Source organism: Hemiscyllium ocellatum, chromosome 9, assembly GCF_020745735.1.
Source record: "Hemiscyllium ocellatum isolate sHemOce1 chromosome 9, sHemOce1.pat.X.cur, whole genome shotgun sequence".
NCBI classification, from domain to species: Eukaryota; Metazoa; Chordata; class Chondrichthyes; order Orectolobiformes; family Hemiscylliidae; genus Hemiscyllium; species Hemiscyllium ocellatum.
The window spans coordinates 79863794-79886240 of record NC_083409.1 but is presented as its reverse complement, the minus strand read 5'-3'; the positions used below and the strand labels follow the sequence as shown (position 1 = coordinate 79886240).

At 38.4% G+C, this 22447-nt stretch overlaps 1 protein-coding gene across 4 annotated transcripts in view; it reads right to left on the bottom strand.

Annotated features, from left to right (window-relative positions):
- Positions 1-22447, bottom strand: part of rnf220a (ring finger protein 220a) — a 508473-nt gene that overhangs the window by 4239 nt on the left and 481787 nt on the right. For all 4 annotated transcript variants that reach the window (XM_060830505.1, XM_060830506.1, XM_060830502.1 and 1 more), the window contains one exon: positions 11226-11300. In XM_060830505.1, the coding sequence (XP_060686488.1) occupies positions 11226-11300 (75 nt within the window). The remainder of the gene's footprint in view (positions 1-11225; positions 11301-22447) is intronic.

Here is a 22447-nt window from a genome sequence, read left to right as displayed (position 1 = left end):
GCTTTAGCTTCCCCCAGTGAGGACACTTACTACAGTTCCAGTCGACCTCTCATCATGGAGGGAGACCCCATTCACTCATACAGTCACAAGAGATATACAGCACAGAAACAAACCCTTCGGTTCAACTCATCCATGCGACCAGATATCCTAAAGTACAACCCTATTTGCAAGCATTTGGTCCATATCCCTCCAAACCCTTTTTATTCATATACCCATCCAGATGCCTTTTAAATGTTGTAGTAGAAGCTCATTCCATACAGGCACCACGCTCTACGTGAAAAAGTTGCCCCTTAAGTTCCTTTTAAATCTTTGCTCTCACCATAAACCTATGCCATCTAGTGTGGATTCTCCCATTCTGGGAAAAAGACCTTGTATACTTATCTTATCCATGCCCCTCATAATTTTATAAACCTCTATTAGGTCACCCCTCAACGCCAGTCCATTCCGCCTCTCCTCCAACCCAAGGAACCCTTGTAAATCTTAATTGAACCCTTTCATGTTTCACAACATTGTTCCTACAGCAGGGAGAGCAGAATTGCATGCAGTATTCCAATAGTAGCCTAACCAAAGTCCTGTACAGCTACAACATGACCTCCCAACTCCTATACTCAATGCACTGACCAATAAAGTGAAGCATACCAAAGGCCTTCTTCACTATCCATGTGTACCTGAGACTCCAGTCCTACCACAAACTGACTTAGAATTTGAATTCTTCCTTTCTGCATCATTTTTCAATTTTCAGAAGTGCCTTATGTCCAGCTTATCTGCAGTGCAGTCCAAGGTAACTTTATCCCATTATCATGTACCTTTTAAATCAAAGCTGTCTGAAATTGAAAAGAATTCCTAATTTGTAGCTATTGGGTGTGGCTTGTTACAAAGTCATGGATTAACGTTAACAGCAACATGAACCTCCAAACTTTATCTTGAAGTATTAGCAATCAAGATACTCAAAGATGTCAAGACCTTGCTTATTCTCGTAATGATAACGAGCAATAAATGTCTGACAAAACAAATAAAAGATCTACTACCATTATCTCATCTGTCAAAGGAAGTGACAGCAAAAAGGTGTGAACAGTCATTAGAATGAGTGGTTACCTTTAACTCTCTCAGAAACTGGAGTGGTAACGGGAAATAACACAAGAACGATAACTACTGACTACAATGTCAAATCTCAGTGTTAACAAAATATGCAGGAAGATAAGTGAGGAGATTTTAGTTGCTTGTCAACCAAACTAGTCAATCTTGTATGTTCTCAATAGCCATTTGATTGCTAGTTCTTTTAGTTATGCTAATTGGAGAGAAAATGGGCGAATTTAAGAACTTTATTTGTACAGAAATATATATTTGCAGGAATCAATGGAACCATATCCCAAGGGTTGTTTAACATTAAAATCTCTCAAGATTATTGCAGGATACAATAAAAGTACAGACAGAATCAGATCATCTGCAATATTTTCATTCCCCATTTTCTATTCAACCTTTACAAAAAAAAAGGCTTTTCAGTTGAATGTCTGAGCAAACATCCATCTCTATGTATGAAATGTTATGACAGGGTGAGAGAGAATTGCAGAAAGACTTGCAATCAATCAGGTTTTTAGAGGGAAGTATGTGTGGCTTTTAACCCCCAAATAGGTGGACAATTTGGACAGCCAAGAACAAGCCTTTCATTAGTTTAAATAAAGACTGATAATTGTTTACTAATGTACTCACTCTTTATTTTATAGATATTGCCCTCATTCACATAGCCATATATAGATAAAGAAAGTAAGTTGAAGACACTATTACACTTTTGCAGGTTATAGGCAAGAAGAAGAGTTCATAGTTGCTGATTGTTTTGTTCTGAAAAAAAAACCTCAATGCAGTCCTGAAGATGATGATGGTGAAATCAAATGCCAAGTTATATGTAAAATTCATTTTAGTATTCTCTGAAAGAGATGACATTCTGCAGCCCATGAAGTTAGTTGCTTATAGTTACTAAAAAGTTAGCTTGCTGCACTTTTGGACCCAAAAAGGAACAGGCGTTGGAGACCTCATGAGGTTACAGCTTCCAATTCTTAAGACACAGATGTTATTGCCTTCCTATTGTTGCCACTTTATGGTTCTGTAGTTACCATTGAAAGATTATGTAGAGGCAAATACAGCTATGTTACTACGTACTCTGTACAACTTCATTTTCTTTTCCAAATACAGAGGTGAACCTGGGTTGATTAATCACATACTGGTCGAAAAGCGTGGTACTGGAAAAGCACAGCATTTAAGGCAGCATCAGAGGAGTAGGAGAATCTACGCTTTGGGCGTAAGCCCTTCATCAGGAATGTGGCATCATCATCATCAGCAGGAATCAGTCACATCCTGGGTTAATGAAGATATTAAGCTCTTCTGTTTTTCAAAGACGACTCATACAATTCAGGAACGTCCTTTGATATTTAAGGAAGTAAGTAGTTGACACCTTTATGTCCAAGACATCATTTTCAGTCTCTTTTAAACAGTGAGTCAGTCTTTGAATAGACATGCAGGGTCAGTTGACATTCTCCTTTGTAACATATTATCCCTTTATGTCAATTTAAAGCAGTACACATCTAATCAAGTGTGTATCTTAAGAGTTGGGAACACAACATGCTGTTTCTGAACATGATAGAAATTAGTGCTAATTTTGGATAACTAACTATCAACTGAATTTTAGTAGTTTGGGAAAATCAACAAATTGGGCTGAGGCAGAAATGTTTGCATCCTCTAATCCCAAAGCAGTGTGATAAGCCACTTCCCCAGAAACAAAATTGTGCCTCTTGTGTTATCTCATAACAATAAGGTTACTATCTGGACTGGTAAAAGCTTGTTGCAACCTAACAAAAATGTAAGCTCAGCTTCAAAAATCCCTATATATTCTAAATTCTAGGTTTCTCTGTTTGAAGAAAATAAAGGAGGTTAACATCTGGAAGACCACACTTCAAGTTGTGTACCTTCACTTTTGCCATCTTTAATCTAAACTATTATAGACATGCCATTCTACACACCGCAAGATTAAATAAATTACTGCAGTGGAGCAGATTAGCCACTCACTAGACTTCCTATAACCAACACAAAATTGCTCACTAGGGAAAACATGGCTGTTCATTTCCTAATACATCAAAGTTTATAAAATACAACTTCCCCTACAAAGCAAACGTGCTTTCCTTGTGGACGCTCTTTTCAGAAACGAAGAATCAAGTTTTACTAAAAGCCTAGATGAATTTATGGTCTTGGAATTATTTAGACATAAGGATTTTTATCAAAGGTCAGTAATGGAATATATCTGAAAGCTGACTGCACTCCTTTGGCATTTGCATTGTCGTAGGAAATGTCACTTAGTGTGCTATTTAGCTTGCCTAGTTTCACTGTCTTCTGTTATAGAAATTCAACATCGTCATCCATTCCTAGTCCAACTGTCTTGCTTGCCATAAACTATCCACAGAACTGAAATATTATCGTGTGACTGTAATGTTCAAGGGTCATATCAGACTCAAAACATTTCCTCTGTTTCTCTCTTCACAGATGCTGCCAAACCTGTTTAGATTTTTCTTTTCCACCACTTTTTTTTTGAGATTTCCAGGATCTGCAGTATTCTGCCTTTGTTGTAATGTTATAGCAATATTTGATTTCAAACACTGGATCAAATCTTGATTTTTAAAAAGAGCAATGCAAACTCAAATGAATACTTGATACAATTAGATAGTGACCACAAGAAACAAAAAATGGAAGGAATAAAACAATGTAGCTGCATTGAATGATAAAATTCTGATGCATTCAAAGCTTTAATGAGCTCAAACTTCTTTCCTTTTTAAACTTTTATTGCAAGGCCTCCTATAAAATAATTAACAATGCTAGAAAAGAAATTACATTTAGTATTTAACCCTCTGAATATTATATAGTGCCTGAAGTTCACATAAGACATGTTGGACCAGTACTACTACATGGGAATAAAATTGTATTTTGTAATACATTAAGCACTGAACTTTTAAAGATACATGTAAGTCTTTCAAACTAAGAAACAACCAGCAAGGTGCCACTGCTGACAAGTCATAAATAAAGTTTTGTTAAGTAAAGATATTAATGGATATGGACCAAAGGTAGGACTTGTAATTAGGCCAGAGATCAATCACAATCTCAATGAATGAAGAGACTGAAGGGGCTGAATGCCTTACTCCTATTCCTATTAATTCAGAAGTCCTAATGTTGTCATTTGCAGCATGGACAGTCTAATATCATGCTGAAATGGAGTAACACTTTTTCTCGGGCCTCGGAACAGGTTCAATTTGTGGCTTGCAAAGGATATATCCAAATGGTTCCAGTTTATAGTTCAGAACAGCGCAGCTTTCTTTAGACTATAAGCAAAATCTAAGATTAAGTTGGAAAATAATTGTGATAATAGAGGCAAAGAGACATTTTTCACTAGAGCACAGCAGGTTTATAAAATCATGAGGGGTATAGACAGGTAAATAACAAGGGTCCTATCCCTCAGGTGGGGGAGTTCAAAACTAGGGGGCATATTTTCAAGGTGAGAGGAGAAAGATTTAAAAAGGACACGAGGGGCTTTTTTTAAAAATACACAGAGAGTGGTTTGTATGTGGAATGAACTGCCAGATAAAGTGATGGATGCAGGTACAATTACAAAATTTAAAAGACACTTGGATACAATCATGAATAGGAAAGGTTTGAGTGTTATGGGCCAAGAACAGGCAAGTGCGACTAGTTTAGTTTGGGAATACTGTCAGTGTGGACTGTAGCGTCTGTTTGAACCAAAGCGCCTGTTTCCATGCTGTATGACTCTATGAGACTATGGCAAAAGAAAGCAAATTTCACAAGTGTTGGATGGTTAAAATCAAGAAGTATCTTTTTGCTACACTGTAAAATGCTATTTCAGTGATGCAGACTTTGAACCCCCGAAAGGGTGCTTAATTAAATATTTCTGTGATATTAACCTCATATGCCATAAGCAGATGCCACGTGGGTTTTTCATTAAAATGAAATTAAAATAAATTAAATTATACTAAAAGACATTTCACTAAAATAATAACGAGCATTCATTGTAAACCAGAATCTGGAGATCACCTCTTGTAGATGGGGTATTAAAAAATGTGCTTTCATATCCAGAGCCTGCTACTCATCATAACTAGGTTATAGAAAGGCAAGTTCTGCATTAGTAGAACCATTCAGGATGATAAGTGGAAATGGTCAGTTGTGCTGCTTGTTCAAAACTTATGGTTTCTGCTGTACACCAAGGGTACAAACCTCAACATATCAAATGATCAGGTGGGGAATATTCACTCTGAGAGGAGGAAGAAGAAAGGTAAGCAAGTCAAAGTATACCCAAGGGATTACAAGCCCAAGTTCCATCTTTTTTCATAAGAAGTGGACATTATTGGCATGCTAGCACTTATCACCCGTTCCTAACTGCTCTCAAGAAGATGATAATGAGCCATCTCCTTAAATCATTGCAATGGTTCTCACGTTATAAGTACACTTACAATTGCTGTTAGGGAGGGAGTTCTAAGACAGAGACTCATCAGCAATGGAGAACTAAGATTTTCTCAGACAAGATGGTGGAGAATGAAAAAAATACAACTAAAGAGAAACTCCAAACTGTGAAACTTGCTTTCTGGCTACCAGGAGATGTGAGTGAAAAATTGCTACTAATCAATTCAAAAGGCTCACTGAATATTTATTTAATAAACTAAAATTCATTGATGATATGGTAATGTAACTGAGAAATCAATGATTCTCCACTCCTCAGTTGTACCTAAGATTGACATATTAGTAACAGTGCACCAATTCTTGCTGCACAATGTACTACAAGTAAATAATCCCCCTTCCACCATCCTACCATAACAAAATATTGTTAAAGAAGGTTGGCTGCACTTACAAAAGGGAGCTTATTGCCAATTTAATCAAGTCTTGCTCTATTGTCCATGATAAAACTGAAGATTTGGAAAGATTCAAGGAGAGAATGAGTAGTTTATTGCCTGAAGCAAAAGTGAGGACAGCAGATGCTGGAGATCACAGTCAATATTCCTGCATCCGAGGAGCAGGAAAATCGACGTTTTGGGCAAAAGCTCTTTATCATTCCTGATGAAGGGCTACGGCCCGGAGCATCGATTTTCCCGCTCCTCCATGCTGCCTGACCTGCTGTGCTTTTCCAGCTTATCGCCCGAGACAGTCCAATCTTGTGTCACTAAAGAAATCTGGATATATGCGACCATAATTTCAAAGGAAAGAGCTGTATATTAAGAAATATATTTTTAAAATGGCACTTATATAGCCCATTAACACGTCTTATACAAAGTCTGTAAGTGCATTAATGAATAACTTTGATAAATTAATTTGAGAGACAAATATAGCAGTAATCTAGCACAGAGCAAGAATGAAATATTTGACCAATCTGACATATATAACATTGATTGATGGATATATGTTGACCTACAAGGAGTTATTTAATACCTAACTGAACCATTGGAATCGATAGATTGAGTCTTGATTCTTTCATCAGAAGGAAAATGCCTGATAATCAAAGTACTTTAAACAGCTATCTAAAAGTCATCAATAGTACTTTTACACTTGCATTTTTGTGTTCCAAGTAAAATATTCCACTTAGATTTACTATTTGCAAGCATTTCATAAGTGGATCTCCCATTGCTTAAAAGTATCCAGTTACCAGCCCGATATTTAGCAAGACCCTGGGGTTCAACAAAGAGCGTTGTTACTGTAGACCAGTTTACTGGAATGTTTCATGTGTCACAACCATGATTCTCTTTGTCTCCATTAGATGGATTGTGTACATTGTAAAAGAAGACACAAAAAGATTGAACTTATAGTCTGTCAGGCCAGACTCAGGCTATAAAGGGACTGATGTTTTATTTAACAACAGATAAATGAATGTAGGATTCACTGCAAAAGACTGTATTTATCATAATTTACAAATGTTATTACCCTCCACAATATATCAGAATAATAAATATGTTTCCCTTGAGTCATCTTTCAATATACACTGAACCATGAAACTCATGCAATCACTATTTCTGTGGTGAAAGCTGCAACAATTAGTTTCTCTCCTGGCTGTAGACTTCTGAGGAAAGTTCAGCCAATGAAGTGTCATTACAAATCCTTTGATTATGTATTGAAATAAAGCCCATTCACAAAATCTCCACTTCATTAAATCACAGTAGTGCAAATATTCCTTAATTAAACTGGACCATCACCTTCTACCCCTGCCACAAATTCTCCACTTTCATCATTGATCCATTACAAATCCCAGACTGAAGCAAGTTGCCTAGAATCTTGGCAACTTATTCAACTGTAAACTGAATTTCTGGTCCTGTATTCTCACTGTCACAGGCAATTCCCTCTTCTAGATCACTATATAATTCTGCGTTTCCAGCTCAAAATGTTCATCTATATCTTAAGTATTTCCAAACAAAACAATGTCAACGCTCGTTGAACAGGAATCCCCATCTCCAAGCTCTGAAAGCTCCTGCTCCACCAACATTCTCCTGATCTCATCCTAACCTACAACAGTACCAACTCAACAATCAGTACAGCCCCTGTTAACTTAGATTGCCTCCCAACTACAAGTTAATACTCCTATCTCAAGTTGAAATCCCTTCATGACCCAATCCCTCATCATCTGAGCAGATAGGGGAAGCTAAGTGAGTTTTTTGCTTCGGTTTTCACCAAGGAAAGAGAACTTTTAAATTAAAACTTAGAGGAACTGGGATACAGTCTTGACCAGATCAAGATTGATGAAGATGATGTGGTAGAAATTTTGGAAAACATGAAGATTGATAAGTCCCCAGGGCCAGACCAGATTTATCCTAGGCTGCTCTGGGAAGCAAGAAAGGAGGTTGCTAAGCTGCTGGCGAGGATCTTTGCCTTCTCTCTCTACACGGGAGTCATACCGGAGGATTGGAAGGAGGCAAATGTTGTTCCACTTTTCAAGAAGGGTAATAGGGAAATCCATGGCAATTATGGACCAGTCAGTCTCATGTCTGTGATCAGCAAAGTTGAGGAAAGAATTCTGAGAGATAGGATTTATGTCTAGTTGGCAAAACTTAGTGTGATTAAAGGCAGTCAGCAGGTCATGCCTCACAAATCTTATTGAGTTCTTTGAGTTGGTGTCAAGACTGGTTGATGACAGTCGAACAGTGGATGTGGTATATACAGATTTCAACAAGGCATTTGATAGGGTTCCCCATGGTAGGCTCATTCATAAAGTCAGGAAGTATGGGATACAGGGAGATTTGGCTATCTGGATTCAGAATTGGTTGGCTGACAGAAGACAGAGAGTGGTTGTAGATGGAAAGTGTTGATGGAGTCCTGCAGGGCTATGTTCTTGGGCCTCTGCTCTTTGGAGTTTTTATAAATGACTTGGATGAGGAGGTTGAGGGGTGGGTTAGTAAATTTGCAAATGACACAAAGGTTGGAGGTGTCGTCGATAGTATAGAGGGCTATTGCAGGCTGCAGCGTGACAAAGACAGGAAGCAAAGCTGGGCTGAGAAATGGCAGATGGAGTTCAACCTGGACTTATTTTGGAAGGTTGAACTCGAATGCTGAATATAGGATTGAAAGACAGGATTCTTGGCAGTATGCAGGAACATAGGGATTTGGGTGTGCAAGTACATGGATCGCTCAAAGTTGCCACCCAAGTGGATAGGGTTGTTAAGAAAGCATATGGTATTTTGGCTTTCATTAACGGGGTATCGAGTTTAAGAGCCGCGAGGGTTTGCTGCAGCTCTACAAGTCCCTGGTGAGACCACACTTGGAATACTGTGTCCAGTTCTGTTTGCCCTAATATTGGAAAGATACAGAGGATTTAGAGAGGGTGCAAAGAAGGTTACCAGGATGCTGCCTGGACTGGAGGGCTTGCCTTATGAAGAAAGGTTGAATAAGCTCAGACATTTCTCTCTGGAGAGGAGGAGGAAGAGAGGAGACCTGATCGAGGTGTACAAAATAATGAAAGGAATAGATAGAGTCAATAGCCAGAGACTTTTTCCCAAGGCAGGATTGACTGGTACGAGAAGTCATAGTTTGAAGATATTAGGAGGAAGATATAAAGGAGACATCAGAGGTAGGTTCTTTACACAGAGAGTTGTGAATGCATGGAATGCGTTGCCAGCTGAGGTGGTGGAAGCGAAGTCATTGGGGACATTTAAGCAACTGCTGGACATGCACATGGATAGCAGTGAGTTGAGGGGCGTGTAGGTTAAGTTACTATATTTACATTAGGATTAAGTCTCAGCACAACATCGTGGGCCTAAGGGCCTGTTCTGTGCTGTACTTTTCTCTGTTCTATCTCTATATTGCTTTAATACCCCAAAAATTCTCAATTCCTTTAAATTTGACAGCTTGTACATTCCTCCTTTCTTTTCAGCTCACTGCTGGCGGCCATGCCTTCAGCTCTCTGTCCTTCACACACTGAATTTCCAACTATTTGACCAGAGTTTTGGTCACTCCACTTAACATTTCCTTTCTTGGCTGTAGTAGATACCAAGTAAATACATCTCTGTGAAGTACTTTGGGATGTTTTTCTGTATTAAAATTGCTACATAAATTCAATGTAGTTCATCTGGATGCTGCCTTTATCCAGCATCTGGATACTTTAAAATAGCTAAACCTGATTTCCTTTACATTCTTTTAACAAATTAATGCAACATCACCAGCTTTTATTTCAACAGAAATCAGTTAATAAAACATAAATATTCCCATGCCTGGTTGATATCCATTCCAGCAAATTATCTGTGTTCCTATCCATATAGAATGGCAGTAATCAAACCACACACTCGGCTCTGAGGAATGACTTCTAGGCTAATAGTAATATAAATTGCCTCCAGCTTGCAGAAAACAAAACTGATCTTTATCCTTTGTGAACACTGTAGTTAAAAATAATCTTAAAAGACTAGAATGCTTCATTTTTGTCACATTTTAGTCAGTACCAAATCAATTTGTTTCCACACTGTGGTACTGTATAGAAGAGCTCTATTGCAACATTGCCCCGTCTACAATTCCAGAGCCAAGTCTTGTGTATCTGCTGCCAGGCAATCTGTAATGGGAGGCAGAACTGCTGGAATTAATGTAGGAACATCTAATACTGAACATATGTGCTACTTTAGCATAAGCTTCGTAGTCAATGCTTGGTACCCCAAGTCCAACTATTACAGCGGCCCCAGAGTATGACCTTTTAGCTCTCACACTAACAATCAAAATTGCCCAATGACTAGAAGAATCAAATCAGGTGTTACACGTTACTCAGACATTAAACCTGCATAACATTAGAAACTAAAAGGTTTAGTTTGCACATTACTAGCACCAAGTGGGGATATATGACAAATCTGAAAACTGACCAATGTGAATTGTAATCAAATCTAGGAATTGCAGTTAGAACAACTTAACTCCTCCCTTTATGGGGTGAATGATGAAAAAAAAAATTATGCTATTGGGCATAATTATAAATTAGGAAGTGTTGAATTAAGTCTAAAAGAGAACCTTAATTGGGGTAATGAACTTAACTCAACCATGGTGTGTGGAATTTAACAATAAATGCATGCCTTTCAGTTCATTAGTGTTTTATACCTCAAAACTCTCATTAGCACTATGGCAATGTGCCATTGTAATCAGGCACTCAGAAAAAAAAACTCCCTTCCTGCAATCTTTTACAGCACTATCTGTGGTTACAGCACTGGAAATGTTTTATTTGTTACATGTATGACCAATGTAGTAAAGTCAAACTGTTTTCCTTTTAGTTCCATTTTACAAAAAAAGTCTTTGTTTAAATAAGCTAAGTTAATGAGAATAATGAATGAGAATTACATAGTCACATACACACGTACACACAAATAGTTAGCTATGTACTGCCCAGTTTCATAAAAAAAGGCGGCAGTAACAAGATTACATGCATTCACTTTGATTAAAGATGCAAGGGCCTAGAATTCCAACTTTATTGCTGTCTTCAGGGTATGGTTTAATGGTAACATTAGTAACAAGCCGCCACAGCAAGCAAATTTTAAAGGACATCGTGAAAGTGTTTATATAATAAATTGTGTATTGGAAAAGGCTGGCTGCGAAACAGATGAGCATTTTCTTATTAATTGCTTCCTTCTGTACTGCAATGTTTGAATGGATTATAACACTTTTCCCTGAAGGCACTAGGGTAGAACGACAAAGAAAAGAAACATGAAGAAATGGAAGGATATACCTACCAGTGTTCTGAGCCAGCATTCCTCACAATGAACATGCCAACACTGGATTGATGTGAGAGGCATCGAGTAGGAGTCCTGCACAAAATTAAAAAAAAATTCTGAATAATAGTTTTATTAAAAACAGGAAAAGTAGCTACACTTTAAATATCATTTGCGTTTAGTGAAAAATTTTCACATGATTATACATGTCTTTGTTTTTGAGCGTGGAGCCCTCCAACTATATTCAACAGACAAGATCACCAATGATTGTCTTTGAAATAAGTATTAGCTAGTTCAGGTGATGCAAAAATTATGTCATAGCAACAACCACTCAAATAGAATCAGTGCAGTGCAATAATACTTGGTTTCCTCATTTCTGCTCATCCTCCAGGATTGTGGAAGCTTCAACGTTTAGAAGACAGAAGGCAGCTATTTGGCCCACTGAGTCTAGCTAGGCCTTTCTTAGAGACAACCAAAACAAATCTCAGTGACTTGCTTTCTCTCCACAGTTTACATTAATGATTACTGGCACTTGTATAGTCCATTTAAAACATTAAAATGTTACAAGATGCCTCACAAATTTTTATCAAACAAAATATGACACTGAGCTATATAATATAATGTTATGGCAGGTCATCAAAAAGGGGTTGCTTTAAATACTATCTTAATTAAAGACGGAACCAGCAGTTTAGTGAACAATTTCCAGAGCTTAGGACCTTAGCAGTATAGTTGCCATTGGTGCAACAACTAAAATCAGAGATGATCAAGAGGTCAGAATTGGGGAAACATATATCATAGAAGGTTGTGCTGGTAGATGAGATTACAGAGATAGGGAGGAGTGAGCCCACACAGGGATTTGAAAACATGAAAAGGATTTAAAGTCAAGGTCATAAAGGTAGGTAAGTACAAGGAGAATGGAACCTAAATTGAGTTAGGCCATAGGTGGTATTATATTAAACTATTTGAATTTTACTAAAGGTGGCAAGTGGGAGGATGGCTAGCATTGCAATGAATAATCAAGCCAAGAGATAATATCAGGGCATCAGCAGCTAATGAGTTGAGGCGAGACAAATTTGAGATATAACAGAGATGGAAAGAGGCGGTCTTCAAGACGACATGAAGTTCATTTCACACCCTAATGTGACAAACAATCTGATTCAGTCTCAGATAGTTGCCAGGATGAAGGATACAGTCAGTAACCGGTGATCAAGGTTGCAAAGGAACTGAAAACAATGGCTTCAAGTCACTTTTAAGTGGAAGCACTAATTGCTCATCAGAGTCACACAGCATGGAAACAGACCCTTAGATCCAACCAGTCCATACTGACCAAACTAAACTAATCCCACCTGCCTGCACTTGGCCCATATTCCTCCAAATATTTCTTATTCATGTACTTATCTAAACTTCTTTTGAACACTGCAATTGTACCCACATCCATCACTTCCTCTGGAAGTTCATTCCATACAAAGCACTCTCTGGGTAAAAGAAAATTGTCCCGTCTTTTTCTAAATCTTTCTCCTCTCATCTTAAAAATATGCCCAATGGTCTTGAAATCCCCAAACCCAAGAAAAGACACTTGCCATTCATCTTATCTATATTTCTCATGATTTTATAAACCTCTATAAAGGTCACCCCTCAAACTCCTATGCTCCAGTGAAAAGAAATCCCAGCCTATCTAGCCTCCCTTTATAACTCAAACTCCATTTTCAGCAACATCCTGATAAATCTCTTCCGAACTCTTTCCAACTTAACATTATTGCATTGTTTACATTTCCTTAAATATTTAACCATTCACTTAAAAGGTGCAATAATTTCTATCCCAAAAACGTCCTGTAACAAAGCAGTATATGACTCCATCATGCAGCTATCCTGTTTAAAAAAAACCAACCTCTTTTTCGGAGTTTTATTAATGATTTTAAATTTAATCTTTCTTCAATTACTCCAAAACCAAACTAAACTGACTTGCCCTATTTACTTTCAAAACCTTCATAACTTGCTTGTCAAATTCTATAAAATCTCAGCTTAGTCCTCACCATTCAGCAGAAAATGTCCCAGCATCAGACATTTCACTTCAAAACTCGATCTGCCTAGTCCTGACATCATGGTACTCTATGACTTTAATGCCCTTTCCATAATGGGATTAATCAACGTTACTCATCAACTTATCATTACTTCTTTACTCTTGCTATAATGCTCTCTTTTGAAAAAAAATTCTAAATTTGTCTGGTTTTTGTTTATAATTTATTTACCCCACTTTTACTTCCAAGAAATTATACTTTCGAATTCCTACGTTCCTCAATTATATACTTCAGTCTTATTTTTTCTTAGGTGCATATTCCAACAACTTTTTTTTAGTCCAAAATGTATTATTCCATATTACTTACATGAAGATATTACAGTTATGGTTTACCAAATTGCAATGATTCTTGTAATCCAATCTGCTTCAGAGACTTCAACAATCTACAGCAGGCACCTCAAAGCACAGGAGAAATCCAGTGCCAAAAAAGGTTGCCCAATAGCTGCCCCTCTCCAAAAACAACATGCCCATCATCAATGCATGAGTAACTCAAAACTAGCTTTGGTGACAAGGCAGATCGCTTGAATGCCTAACACCTGATTCTTGAGGCAACTGCTCAACTAGGAACTTGTCACAGATGAACTCATCTGCCTGTGCATGGAAGTGTCTGCAGTTCTTGCACTCCGTTATCAACCATTTTCTGAAACCATCAAACTGGAACAGAAGCAAGTCGTCCCTGATCATAAGGGGCTAAGAATAAAGAGAAATTGTACCTGCTCATTCAAAGGACCTGTGTCTGTCTTACTGATGCTATTACAGTCCTTTGCATTCTTGCAGCATGTTACTTAACTACAGACTTCCAATGCTATAACAGCTTAAAATTTAATGAATTTTTGCATTCATTTAGCATGTTTCCTGATTTTATCTATGCAGGTGAAACAGATCATTAGGATATACTCCACTGCTTTCAGCAGCTGTGCTCATGTGTTCATTATTTGCCTGCTACTCACATGGACGATATAGCATGGTAGTGCGAATGAAACTCAAAACTAAAGCAGTAACACAACCAAAGATTCAAAGTGCATTTCATAAAAAGACAACAGTGCTTACTGGCTGGGCAGCAGAGTTAACAGCAGTGACTTATTTGTCTCTGGAACAAACAGGCAGGTCAAATTTCACCACAACTGTTTATAATACCAGCACTAAATTAAGGTGCTGTCTTGCAATAAAGTTTTAGATATGACTATGGAATGTTTTCGTGTGATACTAATGTGCATTTTAAATTGCAGCAATGGAAAGCTTCAGAGAAGTTAAATCTGCAAACGAATAAGAGAACACAGCTGCATTTATGCAAAATAAATATTATACTTAATACATGGCAACTTTAAAATTGACATCGATGCAAAAGTTGATAACCAAGTCATTAACCTGCCTTCCCCTTTACAGCTGCTGACTAATACATATCGCTCATAGTTTTAAATGTCCAACATTTTAGCTTCTTCCTTTTTATTTGCTCCTTAGAGCACCACTGGTCTCTTGACACAAACCAAAACCAATTAAATAGTCTTAACAGATCTGGATGAGGGTTTTTGAGGTTGCCTTATAATTCATTTGAGAAAAAGACTGCCTTTAACTTTGTTACTCAGCATCAATCTAACTCATGAAACAATGGAATACAGCAAAGTATAGAATATTTTGTGTAAGAGTTCTTGGATATCATATTTACATATGTGAATATTTAAGAAGTTGGAATTCCTACTTGAAATAAAAGTGTGATACATTACAACACACATAGGTCTTAAATGGCCTATAAATTCATCGTTAATCTGTTTTCCAGTTTTTTTAATATTAGCACTATTACCGTTATGGATAATTCAGAATCACTGCTCTCATTAACCAACTTTTCACGAAATTCTGGCAAATTTCCAGAATTTCAGACCAAGACCTAACAACTGGTGAAGGGAAAATCTCCATGTTATTAAAATGCTTCACCTTTCTTTAATACGTTACACATGGAAGCATGTACAATGAAAGAAAGGTTCAAGAAAGCTATTTTCTAATCATCATTCTAATTGCCCTCACCCACTTGCAACAGAGCTAGAGACCAACAAATCAATTCAATAGCATAATTCTTGAAACAACTGGTTGAAAAGACTTCTATTTATGAATACTGAACAGAAACTTCAGAGGGTTAATGGTCCCTGTGTTATTCACTAGAAATGCATGTTCATGAATACTTATGAAAAATGTCAGTAATGTCACAAATTCCTTTCTCATCCAGATGCAGATTTCGATTGTTAAGAACAGAGCATTTCCAGTTTGGGCACATATAACACATTGAAAAGGTGAAGCCCCCTTTAATCTGCTCTAGAAGGAGAAAACAATAACATTCTTCCTTGCATCATCTGCAACTGCAGAAACATCTTGAGGTCAATTTTAAGAATGCTTGGAGCATGTGCTCATTTTGCAGTCAATTAATTTACCTTTCATACCAAGGTTTCCCCTATAATGTGGTATGACACAGACCAAAAAATAAAAAATCTTTCTATATCTTCATAACAAATAACACTAAGGAATATTTTACAAAACAGAAATTTTGCTTAATTTTGCCTGTATATTATGGAAAGAACTTTACAGAATAGTTATGCAGTTTTAAACTTTAAAAAGAAACAAAGTAGGTTATGATAAATGACTTATCTACATACGTGGAATAATTAGAAACAAGAGTATTTAAATTTTATTCATTAATAGTTAAATCTGCTCTACATTGGTAGCAAGATCCATGACAATATAGAAGGTGTAACTGTTGTGATAACTTTTTGAATTTACTTAGTATGTGGATGAGCCATACAGATTGGAAAATGCCAGGTTTGGCCTGTAAATTGTGTTAATTTTACATATACTAGTTCAAAAGTTTCAGAAGTGCCTTCATCACAAGTGATTACACTAAGCAATTTTGTTGCAAGTACGTTTTGCACTGAATATTCATTAATACTCGCAAAACTCTGGTATGGTTTGTAATTCGATAATGGAGAGTAGCATGAGGTTTTTTTGTTTTGTTGAGATCTGTTTCTTGATTGAATTTTAAAATAGAAGACAAATATCAAGTTATCCCAGAGCAGTAAGAATGTGATTTGCTGAGTTTTTGAGCAAAGTACATTGTGTTTGTTTTTAGGCATTTCATGGATCTGTAGATTGTTAAAAGAGTAGTGATAGCTTTTAGTAGGGTGATGTGCTCTTCCTATCTGATGCGAGAAATCAGAAAGCTTTTCAATGTTCTTGGACACTGTCTGTAGGAAGTGTGTTTGGTTGCAAAACCCATAGGATCACATGGATCAGTTGGTGAGGCAGTTGGATGCAATGAGGAATTTACAGGAGCTGGGGGTGTGATAGATGGCAGTTTCAGAATTGTAGATAGGCTACCAGGAAAGGAAGGCAGCTAGAGTAGGAGTCTCCTGTGACTGTACCCATTTCAAACAAGGATGTGGGTGATGGCCTCACTGGGGAACCTACCACTGACAGCAGGTTTCTGGTACCCTGACCAGCTCTACGATAAAGAAGAGTTAATCAGGTTCGAATTGATTAACTGTGATTGGGTACTGTCTAGTCAGAGGTACAGACAGATGTTTCTGTGGCCACCAGTAAGATATCAAAATGGTATCATTAAAAGACTGAAATCAGTGACTCACTGTTCCTGACAGGCCCCAGTCCAAGCTCCCGCCCTTTGAGCTGCTGCTTCTGCTGCTGAAAAACAGGATCTGTTTTGGGACCACTGCTGTTTGTCGCTTTTATAAATGACTTAGACGCAGGGATAGGTGGATGAGTTAGTAAGTTTGCAGCTGATACTAAAGTCGGTGGAGTAGTGGATAGTATGGAAGAATGTTGCAGGTTGCAGGGGGACTTGGATAAACTGCAGAATTGGGCTGAGAGGTGGCAAATGGAGTTCAATGCAGATAAATGTGAGGTGATGCACTTTGGGAAGAATAACAGGAAGGCAGTATGCTGGGTCAGTGGAAGATTCTTGGTAGTGTGGACGTGCAGAGGGATCTTGGAGTCCATGTACATAGATCCCTGAAAGTTGCCACCCAGGTTGATAGTACTGTTAAGAAGGCATACGGTGTGTTAGGTTTTATTGGTAGAGGGATTGAGTTCCGGAGCCATAATGTCATGCTGCAACAGTACAAAACGCTAGTGCAGCCGTATTTGGAATATTGTGTACAGTTCTGGTCGCCCCATTACAGTAAGGATGTGGAAGCACTGGGAAAGATGCACTGGAGATTTACCAGGATGTTGCCTGGTCTAGAGGGAAGGTCTTATCAGGAAAGGCTGAGAGACTTGGGTCTGTTCTCATTGGCAAGAAGAAGGCTAAGAGGGGATTTGACAGAGACATACAAGATGATCAGAGGATTAGATAGGAAAAAGACTTTGACTGTCTATCCTAAGATGATAACGTCAGCTTGTGCGAGGGGGCATAACTACAAATTGAGGGGTGATGGATTTAAGACAGATGTCAGAGGCAGCTTCTTTACTCAGACAGTGGTAAGGGAATGGAATGCCCTCCCTGCCAATGTAGTTAACTCAGCCACATTAGGGAGATTTAAACAATCCTTGGATAAACACATGGATGATGATGGGGTAGTGTAGGAGGATGGGCTTAGATTAGTTCACAGGTCGGCCGAAGGGTTCAGAATATTCTGAAAAGGGAGAGTGATCAGCAGAAGGTCAAGTACACAGTGGTAACAATGGCAGAGGTAGAGAAAGGGATGAGGTTCTGCAGAAAGAATATAGGAAATTAGGCTGAAAAATAGGTCCTCGAGGGTAGTAAAATTTGGATTAATACCAGTGTCACGTGCTAGTAACAGTAGGAACAGCAGGACAGAGCAGATGAATGTGTGGCTAAAAGGCGAGGGGGCAAGGATTCATAATTTTAGACCATTAGGATCTGTTCTGGAATTGAAGTGACCTGTATAAGGAAAATGAGTTGTACCGGAATTGGAAGGGAACCAATATCCTGCTTGGGAGGCCTGATAATACTATTTGGGAGGATTTAAACTAGCAATTAGGAGGGCACGATTCAAAGAGTTGGTGAGGAAAGAGATGAGTCTGAGGCTGACACAGTAGATAATGGGAGCAAGTTCAATTGTTAAGGGAGGTAAGAGCATAGCAGAGAATGAGCTAAGACTGATAAATTAAGTAGCATTTATTTCAATGCAAGAGGCCTGACAGGTAAGGCAGATTAACTTAGGGCATGGTTGGGAACGTGGGACTTAGCACAGCTATTACAGAAACTTGATTCAGGGAAGGACAGGATTGGCAGCTTAATGTTCTGGAATATAGTGCTATCAGAAGGATAGAATCTTTGGTTCAGGATAACATTATGGTTTTACTTAGCCATGATGTGGAAATGCTGCTGTTGGACTGGGGTGGACAAAGTCAGAAGTCACACAACACCAGATTATAGGCCAAGCCTTTTATGGTGAAGTGATCTGATGGAGGAGGAGAGCTCTGAAAGCTTGTGATTTCAAACAAACCTGTTGGACTCTAACTTAGTGTCATGTGACTTCTGAATTTTACTGAGGGAGGATATTCCTGGGAGAACGTCTAGTGAAGTTATATGGATGGAACTGAGAAATAAGGAAGGGATGATCACCTTATTTTGATTGTACTATAGGCCTCCCCAATAGTTAGTGAGAAACTGAGAAGCAAATCTGGAAGGAGATCTTAGATAGCTATAAGAACAATAGGGTTGTAATGGTTAGGGGATTTTAACTTTCTAAACATAAGACTAGGACTGCCACAGTTTTAAGGGCTTGGATGGAAAGGAATTTTTTAAGCGTGTACAAGAAAATTTCCTTAATCAATATGTGGATGTACCTACTTGAGAAGGAGCAAAACTTGACCTTCTCTTGGGAAACGAGGCAGGGCAGGTGACTGAGCTGCCAGTTGCCAGCCACTTTGGGGCAGGTATAAAATAACTATCAGGTTTAAAATAATTATGGAAAAGAACTGATTTAAACTGGAGTAAGGCTAATTTTGATGGTATTAGGCAGGAACTTTCAAATGTTGATTGGGAGAGGCTGTTCACAGGTAAAGGGATGGTTGGAAAGTAGGAGGCCTTCAAAAATGAGAGTTCAGAGACAATATACTTGAAAGGCAAAGCTGTTAGATGTAGGGAATGCTGGATGACTAGAATAACTGAGGCTCTAGTCAAGAAAAAGAAAGAAGCATAGACAGCTGGGTTCAAGTGAATCCCTAGAGGAGTATAAGGCCAGTAATAGTATACTTAAGAGGGGAATCAAGAGGGCAAAATGGGGTCAAGAGATAGTCTTGACAAATAGGATCAAGGAGAATCCAAAGAGATTCGACAAATGCACTAAGGGCACAAGAGTTCCTCGGAAGAGAATAGGGCCCCTTAAAGATCAACAAGGCCATCGATTTGTGGAATGGAAGGAGATGGCTGAAACACTACATGAATATTTCACATCAGTATTTACTGTGGAGAAGGATACGGAAGCTAGGGAACTTGGAGAAATAAATAGTGATGTCTTGAAAAATATCTATACTAAAGGAGAGGAGGGGCTGAGGTCGTAAGATGGATAAAGGCAAATAAATCCCCAGGAACTGATCAGGCGTATCCCAAAACTTTGTGGAAGCTAGGAAAGGGATTGCTGGGCCCCTCACTGAAATATCTGCATTGTCAACAGCCACAGGTGAGATGCCAGAGCCTGGAGGATGGCTAATGTGAGGCCATTATTTACAAAATATGTTAAGGAAATGCCAGGGAACTATAGACCATTGAGCGAATCATCAGTGGTGGGTAAGTTGTTGGAGGGGATTCTGAGGGACTGGATTTACATGCATTTGAAAAGGCAAGGACTGATTAGTCACAGCCAACAATTTGGAAAGCTGGCCTTCATTGTTCAGCGCATTAAGTATAGGAGTTGGGCCATCATATCGTGGCTGTACAGGACATTGGTGAGGCCACTTTTAGAATACTGCATTCAATTTTGGTCTCCCTTTGAGCTACAGGGAGAAGCTGAATAGGCTGAGGCTCCTTGCCATGGAGGGCGGAAGCTGGGTGGTGACCTTGTAGAGGTTTACAAAATGGATGGATGGATGGGGTGAATAGCCAAAGTCTTTTTCCCAGGGTAGAGGAGTCCAAAACTAGAGGGCATTAGTTTAAGGTGTGAAGGAAAAGATATAAAAGGGAAATGAAGTGCAACTTTTTTATACAGAGGGTAGTGTGCGTGTATAGAATGAGGTTCCAGAGGAGGTGGTGGTGGCTGGTACAACTACATTTTTCAAAACATCTGCATAGGTACATGAATAGGAAGGGTTGAGAGAGATGTGGACCCTCAAATGCTGGCAATTGGGTTCTACATCAGTTTAGAATATCTTGTGGGCATGGACAGGTTGGAACAAACGGTCTGTTCCCATGCTGTATAACTTTATGACTCCACGACTATGACTAACTCCTCAGATACTGAAGCAGTCTGTGTCATTATGTAGTATTACCTGGGCAACACTCAGAGTTGGATGAGTAACTAGCAATTAACATTAATGCCACAGGCAATAACCCATTTCGAGAAAGAATCCTTCAACAGCCTGACACTGTATGGGATTACCATTGCTGAATCCACCAGTGCCAAAATGAACATCCTTTCAATGTGGAGCTTATCAGTAATCAGAAACTGAAGACTGTGGCGACAGGAGCAGGTAAGAAGTTGGGAATTTGGTACCAAGTAGCTCACGTTCTGACTCCCCAAATCCTGTAGATATGGGCAGAAGTTAGGAATGTGATGGATTACTCTTCGCTTGTCTGAATGATCTCAGCTCCAACACTCAAGGTGTTCAACACTATCCAGGATAAAGCAGCCAACAGGTTCAGCACACCATTTCACAACTTAAACGTTTGCTCCCTCCATCACCAATGCACGATAGCAGTACTGTACCAACATACAAGTTGTATTCCAGCAACTCTCCAAAGCATCTTTAACAGGATCTTCAAAAACCCACAACTTCTCTCAGGTAGAAGCACCAGGAAAGCAGATGCATGGGAACACTGCCACTTGCAGGTTCCCACTAGGCCTTGTGCCACCCTGACCAAGAAATATATCAGTATTCCTTTGCTCTCACTAGGACAGAGCTCGGGAACCCTCTATGCATTTCGGACTGCATAAGATGAACTGCAGCACTCAAAAAAGCACTTCATCATCACCTTCTTAAAGGCAATTAGAGATGGATAATAAATGCTGGTCTAGTAAGAATTTAGAAGTGTTTGTTGCGTGAGTGTAAGTGAGGAGAGGACTTGCTTCAAGAATACCAAACCAAACAGCCAACTCACATTCAATCTCAAGGTTTACATACTAGTGGGCACTTTGAAATGGACCTGAAACTTATTGAAATGTTGATAACAATTCAACAGTTTCAGAGAAGAGAAACTTACAGATAAAGAAAAATTACAATCTTTGCAGTTATTAGGGTAACATGGATTTCTTTGAAGCATTATGCATGATGGCTTGGAAATAGATCTTTTAAAATGCATTGCAATAAGGTAACAACATATTTTAAATAATTCCAAACTGAAGTTTCTTACACTGTAGAAAAACTAAAAGCTCTTAAAATGGATTAGATTACCACTAGGAGGAGCTAAAATACCATTGGGAAATTGTTTTGTTCAAGCTGCCTTTCTACATGCTGACTATCTCTTAGGTAACAAAGTGTCCAAATAAAGGACAGTCATATTTCATCTACATAATTGTAACGAGACTGATCAGACACACTTTCATTATGCTTAATTCTGTGGTAAACCAAGCCGACTAGTTGTCCCCCCGAGCAAAGTCTTCTCACAGCTCAAGGAGAAACGTTGCAATATTTAATATGAAAGCTTTCTGTCATGAAAAGTATCTTTTGTGGAAACTATGTTGTATGTTTTATAAATCTTGAAAGTTTGCAGAACATAGTTAAGTAGATAGACCGTGTAAGGAGGCCCTTTTCTTCACCTTACAATAATGCATGATCTAGCTATCAAATAAAAATGCTGATGAAAATTAATCTCTCCCATTGACCGTAATCTATACTTAAACATAGTTCCAGAAGAAATTAGAAAGTTCCATGTTTGTATTCATTCAACAAACTATACAAATTTCAAGGCTTCTTAAAATGCTAGGTTGCATAATACATCATGCTCTCATTAAGTAGGCAGAAGATGCTATACTTTGTAAAT